Below are 17,763 nucleotides of genomic sequence, written 5' to 3' on the forward strand. Positions count from 1 at the left end.
GCTGCCACTGGTGAAGCATCAGGGCAACAGTTGTTGTATGTGCAGTCTCTCCCATCTCAACTCCTCCAGAGCTGTCATAGGTCTCTTGTTGCCCTCGCTCACTCGTCCCCCTTTTACACACTCACTGTTTTTGAAGTCAGGCTGCTCTAGGCAGATTTATAGCTGTGCCACATTCTTTCCATTTCTTGATTGATTTAACTGTACTCCAAGGGATATTCAGTGACTTGGAAATATTCTTGTATCCATCTCCTGACTTGTGCTTTTCAATAACTTTTTCGCAGAGTTGTTTGGAGTGTTCTTTTGTCTTCATGATGTAGTTTTTGCCAGGAAACTGACTCAGCAAGCAGCTGGACCTTCCAGATACAGGTGTATTTTTATTATAATAAATTGAAACACCTTGAGTACACAGTGATCTCCATTTAACTAATAATATGACTTCTAAAACCAATTGGCTGCACCAGTGATGATTTGGTATGTCATACTAAAGAGGTGAATACTTATGCAATCAATTATTTTGTGTTTTATATTTGTAATTAATTTAGATCACTTTGTAGAGATCGGTTTTCACTTTAACACAAAAGAGTATTTTTCTGTTGATCAGTGTCAAAAACGCCAAATTAAATCCAGTGATACAATGTTGTAAAACAGTACAACATGAAAACTTCCGGGGGGTGGGGAGAGGGGTGGTGAATACCTTTCATAGGCACTGTATGGTTCATTTTATGTGGGGTTCATCCTTCCACAAGGTCCAAGTCCTGCACCATAGAAATCTGTCCAGATGCATATTGGCTTGATGCTGCAACTGCTCCACACGTGACTGCAAGACACTGCCAGGGAGATGTGGTGTTTAGAGGGTTGGAATGAGGAGAAGAACAGAGCGACCAGGCTGAAAAGTGAAAAGTTGAAAAGGCTGAAAAATCCCCATGTTTGGGGAGATGGTGACCAGGGAGAATAAAGCTTTGCTTCTCCGGACTAACTTCATTTGTATTGAGGCTATTACTCACTTTTCCACTAACAGCTCATAGTCACCTCTTGAGAACTTAGAATCGCATCTGCTGCCCCAGGGACAGCAATTGTGTTCACTGTCCTTGGGTCAGGTCCAGTGCACTGAAATAACGATAGCTCATTGACCTGGAGAGTCCAGTCACTGGCACACTTACCTTTGCCATCGGTGGCTGTGGTTCCTTGACCTTTGCCTTTGGCTTGACCTTCCTCCTCCTGACCTGGTTTGATGACCTTCAGTGGTTCAGTGGACTCAACCTTCTGCTGCTCTTTAGGAGCTGAGGAGAGAGAGAGAGGGAGGGAGATTGGGGTGTATGGAGTGGGATGGAAGGGGCAAAGGGGAAATTAGAGAAAGATTGGAGAGAGATGAGGGAGGGTATAGGAAGATGCGAGGGGAGGTTAGGGTGTGGGGAGGGGGAGAGGGAGGGAGAAAAGTCGAACAAACATCACAGTGAGCATGTTATATTCTGAATAGCTGTGATATAACCAACAATAAACCAGAGACAGAACGGGCAAAAGAATCAGTGTTTGAAGATTAATTTAATCAAATAATTGAGGTAACAATCAACATGAACATGAAAGTTGCTAGAAATGTGAAACACGGTGGAAACGCTCCTTGTGTCTGGTAGCAACTGTAATGTCTCAGGTTGGAGACTCTTTATCAGAACACTGAGTAATAAAAAACAAAATTAAGCTTTCAGTTGAAGGTCAGGGAGTGGCAAAAGAAATATCACCGAGTAGGGTCAGGCAGATGTGTGCACTGGGGAACTGGTGGGGCCATCAGATCCTCCTGATGTGGGGCGCAGGCATGGAGTTTGCAGGCCCAGTGGAGTCACCCAAACTGAATACTACACAGTAGCGCAATGCTATTACAATGCCGGCCAGTTACCCGGGTTCAATTCTACAGCCGTTCTGCACAGAGCTTGTCTGTTGTTCCCATGACCACATGGGTTTCCTCAAGGAGCTCTGGTTTCCTCCCCACAGTCCAAGACGTACAAATTAGGATTAGTACGTTGTGGGCATACTATGTTGGCACCGGAAGCATGGTGACAACTGTGTGCTGCCCTTAGCACATCTTCAGACTGTTGGTTACCTACGCAAACGATGTATTTCACTGTTTCCATGTATGTTGGACGAGTAAATTTAATCTTTATAATCTTCAATCCTTTGTACAGTCTTTCTATTCAAGCCTTGGACCGAAGGTCACCAAGCATATCAAGACAAGATACAGATACAAATGAAGGATTCTAGGCCAACGCTTACTATTGGACAATTACTGTACTAGTTCTCGGTACCATTGGTCTTTAACACGTAGATTTAATTGGTTACACCTGAAATATGTGTTATGATTGGTAATTATATGTGCAAATGATAGGATTCAGAAGAGCACAGTTTCTATTGGACCTATATCTGTATCCAAATTCTGTATAAAAATGGCATTCCTTTGTTCAGACTTTAGAACAGTTCGATGCCATTTGCCATGCTGTTCTCATGCTCAAGTAAATAAAGTGTGCCTGAGGAACAAATGAGAGTTTTCAGAGCCCAGTTAATCGGCAGCAATACAGATGTAGAGGGATGGTGCATTCACGATGAAGCCAAGTTTGATCGATTTTAAGAGCTGAATCAAATTGGAAAGGCTGGGTACTGGCTAAGTCAAGGCAGTGGAGCCCAAGGGTGTATCAAAGTGGGAGAGAGTGAGGAACTTCCCCAGATTTGGACAATTTAGCGCTGGGCCAATTTAAGGTCGGGGGTCAGAGGTGAGGGACAGTCTGGTTCTTCTCACTGCTGTGGTGTTGAGGCTGTGACCTGCAGCTAGTGGACTTCTGGATCAGCTGCAGTGATGGCTGGCCATGTGAACTTCGGTCCTGAATACTGTTTGCTCGTTTTTATTGTTTGTACGATTTAGTTTTTTTTTTGGTGTCTCTGCACATTGGGAGCTTGATAGTCTTCTTTTGTCTTCAATGGGTTCTTATTGGGTTCCTTTGTTGTGGCTGCCTGTTAGGAGACAAACCTCTAGGTTGTATAATAATTGCTGTACATTGAACCAGAAAATATCAATGACATAGGGCATCCCAAATATCACAACTTGAGAAGTGGACAGGGGACAGGAGGAAAGCGGCCAAGAGGATCTTATTGAAAGGTGCAGCAAGGACCAAACAATCTGCTCTCATTCACTTACTGATATAACCCAAACAGGCAGGCAACACTCAGTGATATACAGGAGCCCAGGACTCACACCGCAGTAACAGTTATTACCCTTCAACAATCAGGCACTTGAGCCAAAGGAGAGATAATTCCACTCAACTTCACATGTTTCATCACTGAAATGTTCCCACTTTCAGGGATTCTTCATCTTATTGTCTAGGTACTTATTCTCTGTTTATTTATTATTATTATTTTGTTTCTTTCTGTACAGTATTTCCAGTTTGTTGTCTTTTGGTTGAGCGCCCAAGTTGGTGTGGTCTTTCATTGATTCTGTTATGGTTATTATTCTATTATTGATTTATTGAATATGCCCACAAAATGTACTTTGATAATAAATTTACTTTGAACTTAAAATCCTCACCAGGTGGTGGATTCTCCGGGATGGCAGGCTGCACTCCCTCGATACTGAGCCAGTGAGCTGGAAGGTAAATAGCAAGAGGTTAACATCTGGTAGGTCTCCATCTCTCCCTTCCCGATGATGTTCACTGGAGGCCCCTGGGCGGGTGGGTGGCATAAATGATGCTAAGGTACTTGTAGAATAACTGACATGGGTCAGATACTGAATATAAAAATTAGGTAGTCATGTTAGAGTTATGTAAAATTTTGGTAAGCCACATTTGGAATATCATGTTGAGTTCCAATCAGTGATGGCTGTGACTTTGGAAAGGGTGCAGAAGAACATGAACAAGTACATGGCTATGAGAGATTTAGAGGGGTGTGGCCCATAAACAGGCAAATGGGACCAGCTTAGATGGGCATCTTTTCAGCATGGATCAGATGGGCTGAAGGGCTGGTTTCCACACAGAACGACTCTAAGAGTTTCACCAGGACATTGCCTTGGTTAGAGAGCATCAGCCAAGGAAGTTTCCTCAGTATCAGTGGCTGAGGAAAGTTTATAAAATTATGAGAGCCATAAAGAGGGTAGATGATCAGACTCTCTTTCCCCAAAGGTGGAAATGTCAAACACTGGAAGGAAGAGATTTAAGGTGGGGGGTGGGGAAGAGAAGAGAATAGTGGGTGCCGGATTAGTGGTACATGCAGATGTGATAGCGACATTTGAGCAGCCTCCTGACAGGTACGTGAAGAGACAAGGATGGGGGATATGACTGTGCACAGGCAGATGGGAGTAGTTTAATCGGTCATCATGGCTGATGGGCCTACTCCTGCACTGTACTGTTGTACAAAACTCCCACTGACATTGCTAGCAAGCCTTCACGGAGACCGAGAGGGACACATTTCAGGAGGAGGGCCACCATAGGGCACTTGCGCAAGTCTGAGTGGAGAGGGAGCAGCAGTAGAGAAGAGGTAAAGCGTATTCGGGGCTGGACTATAGAGCAGAGTCCAAATACTGACACACGAAGTGTGAACAATTTGCAGCATTCCAATGATTCAGAACGTTACTTGTTTTCAATCTCCTCCTTGCAACTGCTACCACTATATCTTAAGCAAGTCCAGTGCAAGGTGCTGACCAAATGCCCTTATTTATTGAAACACAATGGTATTAAGTGGCACCCACCACTAAAGACCCCCACTTTCTGGGACTTGCCCCCTTCTCATTACTACCATCGGGGAGGTGGTACAGGAGCCTGAAGACCCACAAGCAGCGATTCAGAATCAGCTTCTTCCCCTCTGCCATCAGATTTCTGAATGGCCCAAGAACACTATGTTATTATTTCTTTTTTGCACTATTTGTGTAATTATTCGCAATTTTATGTCTCTTTACTATATCACTGCCAAAAACAGTAAAATTTGTGTCACTTAAGCACTTATGTCTTTGAAGTCAGTGACAACAAACCTAATTCTGACAGTGAATGGTGCAGTGGCTTTGAAAGAGTGCAGTCTGCACCTGCTCCCTTACAATATCTTTCTCCAAGAGAACACAGAGCAGTACAGGAGGGTACAGGCCCTTCCGCCTACAATGTGGTGCCGGCTATCTTACCTTTCCCTCCCCAATGGCCCTCCATTTTTCTTTCATCCACGTGACCATTGAAGAGCATCTTAAATGCCCCTAATGTCTATCCCCACCCCAGCAGTGTGTTCAATGCACCATCACTCTGTATAAAAAACTGACATCCTCCTAGACCAGCGGCTCCCAATCTGAGGGCCACGGACCCCTCAATTAATGGTAAGGCTCCAAGGCTTTGCCCTAGACGTTCCTCCAATCACCTTAAATTATGGCCCCTTGCATTAGCATATTTTCACTCTGGGAAAAAGTATTTTCTGGCTGGCCACTATCTATGCTTCTTATCATCTTGTACACCTCTATGAAGTCATTTCACAACCTCCCTTGTTCCAAAGAGAAAAACTCCAGCTCACTCAATTGTCACAAAACACACTCTCTAATTCAGGCAGCATTCTGGTAAATCTTCTCTGCACTCTCTCTCTCTACAGTTTTCACATCCTTCCTATAATGAAGCAACCAGCACTGAACACATTACTCCCAGTGTGATCTAAGCAGGGTTTTACAGAGCTGCAACATTACCTCACGGCTCTTCAGTTCAATCCCACTAACGAAGACCCCACAGTTTCCCTGTTCCTCCACTCTAAGAATCGTAGAAGAGTTTCAACTGGATGTTCAGACCAGGTCAGGCAATCTCTATGGAGAAAAATAGTCAGCTGGCATTTCAGGCCAAGACCCTTCATTTCCAGTCCAGATGAAGGGCCTCGACCTGAGAAGTTAACTGTCCATTTCCCTCTCTGCCTGAGCTGCTGAGTCCTCCAGCATCTTGTGTCACTCCAGATTCCAGCATCTGCACATTTTGGAGTCACCAGGATGTTTCCTGGAAGGGAGGTCTGTAGATATAAGGAGAATGGAAAGGCCAGGCAGCATCTAGATAAAGAGTACAGTCAAGCGTCAACCACTCTACAATGTATGGGAAGCAGTAGGCTAGCTGCTGGAATGAGGAGGTCTGTCTGCCACCTGACTCTACAGGTTCGTCCTGTCCACCAGGAGAGTAGACCCATGTGGGAGATGTAAGATGGAAATACAGGGGCTGGCGGGCAGCACTCACCTTTGAGGCAGACATCCAAAGGCACGCGAGGGAGGGGCGTGTTGATGATGTCACTGAGGTCCACCTCCTTTTCCTCGTAGAAGTGTAGTTCACGTCCTCCCCCACTGGCGTAGCGGAAGGGGATGAACTCCTGTGCGTGGAAGCCGTACAGTGGCTGGTGGGGAGCAACGAGACAATGAGGTGGGGGGGGGGGTTACAGGTGCCCAGGGGATTCACATCGTCACTTTGCCATACAGACCCACCAACCCCCAATCCCCGCATCCTCGCCAGTAAGCAATGACCAGGAAGGAGATGGGATGCAGGGAACTGGTGCACAGGAAGAATTTATAAGGTCAAGGGCTTTTCAGCAACCCCCACCCCCCCCCACACACACACACACACACACACACAGACAACCGCCATACACTCATTCCTGTTAACCCTAATCTGATCCTCTCCAAATTCCCCTCAGATTCCACCTGTCACCCACACTTCAATGAGTGGCTAATTAACCCACTGTTGTTGGGACGTGGGAGGGAACTGGAGTACTCGGGGGGGGGGGGGGGGGGTAACCGACACGGCTCAGGGAGAAGGTGAAATCACACACGCCACATCAGAGGTTGGGATCAAGCCCAGGTCTCTAGAGTGTGAGGAAGCGATTCCACCCACTGGGTCACTGGGCTGCCCAAGTGCCACGGTCTCCAAATGGCAGAATAGGTGCTTGCATGTGTCTGCTGATCTGTGGACTTTGTAGCTTCTCCCTGTGACTGCGTAGGTTACCTTCCAGGTGGTCTGGCTTCCTCCCACATCCCAACAACCACTGCGTTGATGGGTTAACTAGCTGCTGTGAATTCCACCCCCCAAATGTGTGGATGAGGGGGAGAATTTGGAGTGTTGATGAGAATTTGAGAGAAATACAAAAAAAAGGATTTATATAGACTAGCATAAATGGGTGTCAAAGGTTCATGCAGATTTGATGGGCTTGATTTCTCTACAACAGAGCGGACACTACTGGCCCAATGAACTACACTGTCCAGTAACCCAGCTGTTTAACACTTGCCTAATCACAGGACAATTTACAATGACCATACTAACCAGTACGTCTTTGGACTGTGGGAGGAAACCAGAGCACCCAGAGGAACCCACACGGTCATGAGAGAATGAAGAAACTGCTTACAAACGGCACTGAAGATGTACTCCGAACTCGGGAACGGCCCGGGCTGTGATAGCGTCGCACTAACCACTACGCTACTGTGGCTCCCTATGAGTCACAATGTTGCCAGAAAGGAGCGCAGGAAGTAAAACTACTTCAACTTTCCACAGAGAGTTGGATGTGTTCCTTAAAAATTGGGAATAAAATTTGGCAGAGGTAGAGAGGGCTTACAAGTTTCTGTAGAGACACACTGGGTCAAATGCAGTCCTGAGTTGCAGTCTGTGAATAAGATGGGGCGGGGCAGGTAAGGGTCCTTGAACCAGCAAACCCAACGTCACTGTGTATCGGCTGAAAGAGAATCCCCTCAGCAGCAGTAATAACCAACCAGTACATGATCACTTTCTCCCTCCCTAATCTATCATCAGGGAGGTCATACAGCAGCCTGAAGACTCGCACTCAATGATCTGTAAACAGCTTCTTCCCCTCTGCCATCAGATTTCTGAACAGTCCATGAACTCATAAACACCTTTTTCTGAACCGTAGGGCACAATACAGTTAGATTTAAACACAATCCAGGTGTGGGCAGATAAAATTTAATGTAAGTAAATGGAAATATAGTAATTAGAAATATTAAATATAGATATAAAATGGGGTGGGGTCTTGAGTAAGCAAATGCTCTGTATGAGAAGGATTTAGGTGTCCTCGTAGACTCATCATCATCAACATCTAGACAACGCACAGATGTGGTTAGGAAGGCTAATAGAATATTGGGCTATATAATGCGATCAGTGGAGTTCAAGTCTAGAGACATTCGCCTTCGGCTGTATAATGTGCTTATAAGGCCACACCTTAAATACTGTGTACAATTTTGGTCTTCATATTGTGTGACGGATGTGAAAGCACTGGAGAGAGTTCAGAGAAGGGCAACTAGACTCATTCCAGGTCTGCAGGGTATGAAGAAAAATTGAAATAATTAAATATTTTTAGGCTAGGTACAAGTAGAATGAGGAGACATGATAGAGGTGTTCAAAATCAATAAGGGTGGACGCCAGCCACTACTTCACAATTAATCCATCATCAAGGACACGGGGTTATAGGTGGAGACTGGTTAAAGGAAGATTTCAGCCTAGCATCAGGAAGCATTTCTTTACACAGCGAGTTGTGGACACATGGAACAAACTACTAGTTGAGAGTAGTACCTTAGAGACTTTCAAATCTAAATGTTAGTTATTTCAACACAATGTGAATAGACATCTGGCATGCTAAGTTGGGCCGAATGGCCTGTTCTTGTCTAAAACTTTCTAATGTTCGCATAACAGCAGAATTGGGCCATTCGCTTCATGGAGTCTGCTCTGCCATTCAATCGTGGCTGATTTATTTTCCCTCTCAACCCCATTCTTCTGCCTTCTCCCTCTTGACAGCCTTGTAAATCTCCACTTTAAAATATGCCATCTCTGACAATGAATTCTACAGACTATCCACCCTCTGGCTAAAGAAACTCCTCATCTTTGTTCTAAAGGGCCTGCAATCAATGAATGACGCAGCACTAAATTGAACTGAAAATTCCTAAACTGGCTCAATGATTGTTGTTTGATGGTTTATATTGTGTTTTTCACTCATTTTTTTGCCTTTTGCATGAAACCACTTGTTCTTTCCTTTTGCACATTGGGTGTTTGATGTTTTCTTTGAATAGATTCCAGGGTGTTTCTTTGCTACATGGCTGTCTGTGGGAGGGACGACGCTCAGGACTGTATATTTTGATAATAAATGCACTTTGAATCTTGCAGCTTTAAAGGGATATCTTTCTATTCTGAGACTGGGCCCCTTCCCCCCTATTAGAAACATCCACTCCACACACTCTGTTTAGGCCTCCCAGTAAAGACACTGGCCCAACTACTCACCTCAACATTCTTCAGTTTCAAGGCACAGTCGATGTCCACTGTAGTCAGCTTCTTGCGTTTGCCATGGTACATGTACTTCAGTGCATCCTGTGAGAGGAGTGAAACACAATGTTCCCATTAGAATATTGCCTGTGGAAAGGATTCACCCCTTCACCCCCTCCCCCATAAGTTGTCATGTTTTATTGTTTTACAACATTTATTAACAGTGATTTAATTTGACTTTTCTGACACTGTTGAACATGTCAAAGTGAGAACAGATCTCTACAAAGTGATCTAAATTAATTACAAATATAAAACACAAAATAACTGATTACCCAAGTACTGAGCCCTCCTCTTTAAAATGAGACACCAAATCATCACTGATGCAGCCAATTAGTTTTAAAAGTCACATAATTACTTAAACAGAGATACATATTTGGAGACCGTGTGCAGTCACGGTGTTTCAATTGATTGCAGTAAAAATACACTTGTATCTGGAAGGTCCAACTGCTGGAGAGTCAGTATCCTGGCAAAAACTACACCATGAAGACAAAAGAACACTTCAAGCAACTCTGCAGAAAGGTTATTGAAAAGCACAAGTCAGGAGATGGATAGAAGAAAATTTCCAAGTCACTGAATATCCCTGGGAGTACAGTTAAGTCAATCATCAAGAAATGGAAAGAACGTGGCACAGCTGTAAATCTGCCTGGAGCAGGCTGTCCTCAAAAACTGAGTGACCATGCAAGAAGGGGACGAGTGAGGAAGGCCACCAATAGACAAATCTGGAGGAGTTACAAGGTTCAGTGGCTGAGATGGGAGAAGCTGCGCTTACAACTGTTGCCCGGGTGCTTCAGTCACAGCTTTATGGGAGAGTGGCAAAGAGAAAGTCACTGTTAAAAAAAAGTATATGAAATCTTGGCTAGAGTTTGCCAGAAGGCATGTGGGAGATTCTGAAGCCAGCTGGAAGGAGATTCTATGGTCTGATAAAAACAAAATTCAGCTTTTTTGCCATCAGACTAAACATTATGTTTATCATAAGCCCAACACCATACATTATCAAAAACACACCATCCCTACTGTGAAAGATGATGGTATGGATGCATCACGCTGTGGGGATGCTTACTGCAGCAGGCCCTGGAAGGCTTGTGAAGGTAGAGGGCAAAAAGAATGCAGCAAAATACAGGGAAATCCTGAAGGAAAACCTAATGCAGTCTGCAAGAGAACTGCAACTTGGGAGTTCAACCCAGATAAGTGTGAGGTGGTTCATTTTGGTAGGTCAAGTATGATGGCAGAATATAGTATTGATGGCAGACTCCTGGCAGTGTGGAGGATCAGAGGGATCTTGGGGTCCGAGTCCATAGGACACTCAAAGCTGTTGCACAGGTTGACTGTGGTTAAGAAGGCATGCGGTGCATTAGCCTTCATCAATCATGGGATTGAATTTAGGAGCCAAGAGGTAAAGTTGCAGCTATATAGGACCCTGGTTAGACCACACTTGGAGTACTTTGCTCAGTTCTGGTCGCCTCACTATAGGAAGGAAATGGAAACCATAGAAAGGGTGCAGAGGAGACTTACAAAGATGTTGCCTGGATTGGGGAGGAGTTGAGTGAACTCACCCTTTATTCCTTGCAGCGAAGGAGGATGAGAGGTGGCCTGATAGAGGTGTATAAGATGATCAGAGGCATTGATTGTGTGGATAGTCAAAAGCTTTTTCCTAGAGCTGAAATGGCCATCACTAGAGGGCACAGTTTTAAGGTGCTTGGAAGTAGGTACAGAGGAGATGTCAGGGGTAATGCAGAGAGTGGTGAGTACGTGGAATGGACTGCTGGCGATGGTGGTGGAGGCGGATACAATAGGGTCTTTAAGAGACTCCTGTACTGGTGTATGTTTGGCACAGCTTTGTGGGCCGAAGGGCCTGTATAGTGTTGTAGGTTTTCTATGTTTCTAAGATCTGTATTCCAGCAAGACAAGACAATATTTCAATATAAAGCCAAAGCTACACAGGAATGGCTTAAAAACAACAAAGTTAATGACCTGGAGTGGCAAAGTCAGAGTCCAGACCAGAATCCAAAAGAGAATTTGTAGCTGGATTTGAAAAGGGCTGTTCACTCACGAACCTCATGCAACCTGACAGAGCTTGAGCAGTTTTGCAAAGAATGGGGAAAAAATTGCAGTATCCAGATAGGTAAAGCTGATAGAGTCCTATCCACACAGACTCAAGGCTGTAATTGTTGCCAAAGGTGCAATTTGAATACTGACTTGAAGGGGCTGAATTCTTATGCAATTAAGTATTTTGTGTTTTATATTTGTAATTAACAGATCACTTTGTAGAGGTCTGTTTTCACTTTGACACGTGTCTTTTTCTGTTGTTTGTGTCAAAAAAAGCTTCATTAAATCCACTGTGACTGAATGTCGTAAAACGATAAAACTTCCCGGGGGGGGGATAATTTTTTTAAGCACTGTGAGGTCAACGAGCAACAGCAGCAATCATTGGTGACTTCTCAAAGCAGCTATTGTGCCTTCTCTTCCTCGCCCAGGTGGAACTTCAGGTACGTACATTAACACCATTTAAAAGGTACTGGGACAGGTACACAGACAGGAAAAGTGGTAAACACAGGCAAATTGGACCAACTTGGATGGGAATCTTGGTTAGTACAGACCAGCTGGCCTGAAGGGCCTACTTCTGTGCTGTTTCATTCTATAATTTCTGATTCTGAGGAGGCATGGTTAGCACAACGTTTTACAGTACCGACAACCCAGGTTCAATTCCTGCCGCTGCCTTTAGGGAGTTTGTACTTTCTCCTCCACATGGGTTTCCTCACACAATCCAAATACGTACCGAATAGATTAACTGGTCAAATTGTCATAAGATTAGGCTTGTATTAAATTCAGGGGGAACTGCTGGGCAATGAAGAAGATCCAAGAGAATTGTAGACTCAGCCAGCTGCATCGTGGGCAAAGCCTTCTCCACCGCTGTGTACATCTTCACAAGGCAATGTCTCGAGAAGGTGGAATCCATTACCAAGATTTCTCACCATCAGGAATACACCCTCTTCTTGTTACTCCCGTTGGAGAGGAGGCACAGGAGCTTGAAGACCCACACTTAGTGATCCAGACACAGGTCCTTTCCCTCTGCCATCAGATTTCCAAAATGAACACCACCTTCTTTAAACACTATTCTTATGACTTGGCACTGTTATGCTTGGTAAATCTAATTTCATGGTATTTAAGTGATCATAAATCTGATTCTTCAGATCAGCCATGGTCATTTCAGTTGTGGGGCAGTCCTGAGCGGATAAAGACTCTACTCCATTTCTATCTATTCATCCACCACTGCCACTTTGGTTTTCCACAACATGGAAGAGGGATTCTGATCCCATAAAACCCCCCGGCTAGGTGTTGAGCTGGTTTACCTGTGCCAGCTCCTTGATCCTGTAGCTAACCTCCTCAGTCAAACTTTGGCATGTTTCTTCGGAGAGTTGGGAGATCCCAATGGACTCTGCAATAACTTTCATGGACTCTGTGGGGAGCAGCGTATTGCTGATCTTGAGCTTCTTCTCCTCCGCCATGCCAACCTCCGGTCATAGCCTGAAAAACACACAGGTCACAGCTTGCCAAACATGGTGACCTGTCACTATGCCACTATACTGAGAACAGACAACACACAGGAGCAGAATGAAGGAGAGAGAGCTCTCAATCTTATGTATATAGAACCACAGTCAACATTTGTCATTTGTACATTTTGTTTTAGAGAATGGATTTTATATTTATTGTTTTCAAGGCTGCATCAAATTCGAAGTAACAATCATTTCATTCTCCTTTACCTCCTGCAATGAAAAATGACAAACACTCTTGAATCTACTCAGCCCCTCTCATTATCCCTGCCTCCACTCCTCCCTCTGTCCCAAGCTTGCCCCTCTGCACTCCCTCCCTATCCTTCCTCTCGTTAGATCTATCCCACCCTCCATCCCTCCTCTACTTCCCTGTCCTCCCCTCTCTCCTACTACCTTTCCCTCCATCCATCCCTCTCCACTGTATCCCGTCCCTCTATCCATCCACCCTCCTATTACTTTCGCTCCCCTCTGTCCGCGTCTCACCGACGCGCCGCCATTTCGCCAGAATCCGCCATCTTGCCTCCGCCCCCCGCCCAGGACCTGCCAGGTGAATAGAAATTAAATCCCGTCACCATTGAACCATGTACAACCAGCCCTTCCCCCCGGACTGAAAAATATCCGTTTCAAATAATAAAACCTTATCTTTCAAGTACCCCTTTTCACAATTGCTCAATTATCCCTGTGTGGACAAGTTTTATTTTTTGTTTGGATAAAACTATCCGCCTGTGAGGATCTGTCGGGGGAGAGCGCGTCCGCAGCCCACGTGACCGCTTCAGTTCCTAGTTTGACTAGAGAACAAATCTACTTTTATCTCACGAATTTGGATCTCTACACCGACCCAAGAAGATGATAAAAATAAATGTTTGCTTCTTCCTTACCATATTTACTGACGGCTCGCCTCAAAATTATCAATGTAAAAAAACAAGGCGCCCAGGGATCTGCGCAGCAGTAAGAGCTCCCGAGGAGATTCAGACGACGTCATTGCAGGGGCGGGGTCATGAATTGATTGACATATGCGGGTCTGCAAATGACTACTGTATTGTCACTGATTGGATGAACTCCAACGGGGTGACTATTGGGACAAGATGTCAACCTCTTAAAACGTCAGTGTACCACTCAACAGCCTACACAAGAGTTGAGGATGCAGTTTAAAGAGTGATGATTAAAATAGTTTGTTGGAGGTACACACATTGCAGCTTCATTCAGAATCATGTAAGTGGCAGCAGTATTGATGCACCAACAATAACTCACTCTGAGACGTAAGGTATATGTAGTTCACCACAAGTATACTGTAACACACTACCTAATAACAGAGAAATTCTATTAAGACATGCAAAAAATTTTAAAAATCTGGTGAGGTAGTGTTCATGGGCTCAATATCCATCCAAAAATCTGAGGGCAGAGGGAAAAAACTGTTTCTGAATCGTTGAGTGTGTGTCTTAAGGCTTCTGTATCTCCTTCCTGATGATAGCGATGAGAAGAAGGTATGTCCTGAGGGATTGGGATTCTTAATGATGGACGTCGCCTTTTAGAGGCAACCCTTCTTGAAGATGTCCTGGATACCATGGAGACTAACGTTCAAAGTAAAATTTATTATGAGAATACATACCTGTCACCACATACGACCCAAGATTCTTTTTCTGCAGGCCAAACTTAGCAAATCTATCTACAGAACAGTAACTGTAAACACACTGTGCAAATGCATAAATAACTAAATAGAAATAAAAAATGAGCATGAAGTAACAGATTCCCTAAATGATTGCAGCTAACCCCTTTTGTTCAAGAGACTGATGGTTGATAGGTAGTAACTGTTCCTGAACCTGGTGCTGAGCAAACTTGTGGGCCTGAAGATAGATAAATCCCCTGGTCCTGATGGAATGCTTCCCAGGGTACTGAAAGGAATGGCAGAAGTTATAGTGGAGGCCTTGGTGATAGTTTACCAAAATTCTCTGGACTCTGGGCAGGTCCCAGCAGATTGGAAGACAGTAAATGTCACACCACTGTTCAAAAAAGGATATAGGCAAAAGGCAGGTGACTATAGGCCAGTTAGTTTAACATCTGTAGTTGGGAGAATGCTCGAAGCTATCATTAAAGAAGAAAGAGCGAGGCATCTGGGAAGAAGTGGATCCATCAGGGAGACACAGCATGGGTTCAGCAAAGGCAGGTCCTGTTTGACAAACTTACTAGAGTTCTTTGAGAATATAACAAGTGCAGTGGATAGAGGGGAACAGATGGATGTTATTTACTTGGATTTCCAGGAGGCATAAGCTAAGGCAATTCATAAAAGACTTATCAATAAGATAAGGATGCATAGAGTTGTAGGTGATGTATTAGCATGGATAGAGGATTGGGTAACTAATAGAAAGCAGAGAGTTGGGACACATGGGTGTTACTGTGGCAATCAGTGGTGAGCAGTGTGCCACAGGGGTCAGTGCAGGGCACGCAACTATTCATGATATATATTAACGTTCTGGAAGAGGGGACTGATTGTAATATATCTAATTTTGCTGATGATGCTAAATTGAGTAGAAAGGCAAATTGTGCAGAAGATACGGCGAGGCTGCAGAGAGATATAGATAGGCTAAGAGAGTGGTCAGGGGTCTGACAGATGGAGTACGATGTTGGTAAATGCGAGGTCATCCACTTTGGAAGGAATAATGAAAGAGCAGATTATTATTTAAACGGTAAAAGATTGCAGCATGCTGCTGTGCAGAGAGACTTGGGAGTGCTTGTGCATGAATCACAAAAGGTTGGTTTGCAGGTACAGCAGGTTATCAAGAAGGCAAATGGGATTTTGGCCTTCATTGCTAATGGGACTGAATTTAAGAGCAGGGAGGTTATGCTGCAACTGTACGGGGTACTGGAGAGCCTGCACCTGGAGTACTGCGTGCATTTCTGGTCTCCTTACTTGATGAAGGATATACTGGCTTTGGAGGGGGTACAAAGGTGGTTCACCAGTTGATTCCAGAGAAGAGGGGTTTAGACTCTGAGGAGAGATCGAATCGCCTGGGACTCTACTCGCTGGAATTCAGAAGAATGAGAGGAGATCTATAGAAACATATAAAATTATGAAAAGGGATATATCAGATAGAGGCAGGAAAGTTGTTTCCACGGGTAGGTGAGACTAGAAGCAGGTGACATAGCCTCAAGATTCGGGGGAGTAGATTTAGGACGGAGATGAGGAGGAACTGCTTTTCCCAGAGAGTGGTGGATCTGTGGAATTCTCTGCCAATGAAGAGTGGAGGCTACCTGAGTAAATATATTTATGACAAGGTTGGATAGATTTTTGCATAGTAGGGGAATTAAGGGTTATGGGGAAAAGGCAGGTAGGTGGAGATGAGTCCGTGGTCAGATCAGCCGGATGGCCTACTCCTGCTCCTATTTTTTTACGTTCTGACGTTCTTATGGTGGTGTGAATCCTGATGCTCTTGTACTTCCACCTGATTCCAGCAGTGAGAAATGAGCATGGCCTGGGTGGCGAGGATCTTTGATGATTGATGCCGCTTTTCTAAGGCAACGTTTCATGTGGAGGCACTCAATGGTGATGTATTGGGCTGAATCCACTACCTTTTGCTGGATTTTCCGCTCAAAGGCATTGGTGTTCTCACACCAGGCAGTAATGCAGCCAGTCAGCACACTTTCCACCACACATCTGTAGAAATTTGCCAAGGTTTCTGAATCTCCACAGACTCCTGAGGAAGTAGAGGCACTGTTATGCTTCCTTCACAATTATATTTATATGACGGGTCCAGTAAAGCAAAAGAAAACAAATTCCATTGCATCTGTGTTGGCGCGTGGCCAAGTGGTTAGGGCTTTGGGCTGGCGAAGGTCATTAGTTCGAGCCTCAGCCGAGGCAGTGTGTGTGTCCTTGAGCAAGGCACTCAACCACACACTGCTCCTGCACGTTTATAGACCACTGGCAGTGGTTGGTGCAGTATGGACACCCACCCACGCCTGAAGCCCTGCTGGCAACCTCACCTGTGCCCTTGCCTGTATCACCGTCAAGTTCAGCCGCCAGAGGGAGACCGGAGCCTTCCCATGCCAACAGAAGGAACTATCTATCATTGAGCTTGGAACTGTCTCTTTGTGTCCCTGTGTTTAGTGTCTGTGTATAAGTCCCGGCCCTATGTCCTGTTCCCAAAGAGGGGTCCCGGCTCTGCTTTGTGTCCCTGTGCTCCAGTCCAAGGCTGTGTTACTGAGCTCAAGCCCAAGGCTCCTGGGAGGTTCCAGTCCATGTCCAAGGCTCCGTGGAGGTTCCAGTCTGTGTCCAAGGCTCTGAGGAGTTTCCAGTCCATGTCCAAGTTGTAGCCCAGGCCCCGAGTCCTGGTCTCATCCAGGGCCTGTGTCCGTGTCCAGCTATGCCTCTCCCCACTTCTGCTTTGCTCTCCCTTGACCTAGGCTCTGTGTTCCTGCTCTCCCTCGATCAAGACCAGGTCTGAGCCTCATGTCCTCGTCCAGCCCTGGAGTCCTGCGTCCTGCCCCCACATCCAGTCCTGGGTTAAGGTGCATTACTGCCACCTGCTGAACTGGAGTGTGGGTCAGGATATCTCAATCCTACATATGTATACTTTTATCAAATTCTATAAAAATGGGCCACATTCACTATATATTTCAAGCGATAATTTTCATATAAAATATTGTTAATATTAATTGTATTTTAGCCCACGATAACTTCAAAATCAACTGCCCCTCGCTTGATTAGATCTTGAACACCTCACCAGTACATGCTCAACTGTTTCTCGCAGATTACAATACTCACAGCTCCCACTAATGTGTTTCTTCATTAAAAACAATGTACTGTTTAACCCTGTGTGCCAAACCCAAATCTCAATGTATTATCTCCTCCCTCCTGCTCTTTCCTGCATTCCTCGACCATCCCACTTCTTTCTGGATAATAAAAAGACATCTTCCTGTTCTCA

General features: G+C 44.9%; 1 protein-coding gene across 10 annotated transcripts in view; it reads right to left on the reverse strand.

The window, feature by feature from the left end:
• taf6 (TAF6 RNA polymerase II, TATA box binding protein (TBP)-associated factor) overlaps positions 1-13,854 on the reverse strand; it is a 73,039-nt gene extending 59,185 nt beyond the window's left edge. For 7 of the 10 annotated variants that reach the window (XM_059975206.1, XM_059975205.1, XM_059975204.1 and 4 more), the window contains exons 1-6: positions 13,328-13,398; positions 12,644-12,818; positions 9,252-9,338; positions 6,219-6,372; positions 3,569-3,625; positions 1,161-1,280 (exon numbers count right to left, since the gene is read on the reverse strand). In XM_059975206.1, the coding sequence (XP_059831189.1) occupies positions 1,161-1,280; positions 3,569-3,625; positions 6,219-6,372; positions 9,252-9,338; positions 12,644-12,799 (574 nt within the window). In that variant the 5' untranslated portion in view covers positions 12,800-12,818; positions 13,328-13,398. Of the gene's footprint in view, positions 1-1,160; positions 1,281-3,568; positions 3,626-6,218; positions 6,373-9,251; positions 9,339-12,643; positions 12,819-13,300; positions 13,400-13,722 lie in introns of those variants that run through there. The other 3 variants (XM_059975202.1, XM_059975201.1, XM_059975203.1) reach the window with 3 other exon arrangements.
• Between the last annotated feature and the right edge of the window lie 3,909 nt (positions 13,855-17,763).

The sequence above is a fragment of the Hypanus sabinus genome, chromosome 7, assembly GCF_030144855.1.
Source record: "Hypanus sabinus isolate sHypSab1 chromosome 7, sHypSab1.hap1, whole genome shotgun sequence".
Classification (NCBI taxonomy): Eukaryota; Metazoa; Chordata; class Chondrichthyes; order Myliobatiformes; family Dasyatidae; genus Hypanus; species Hypanus sabinus.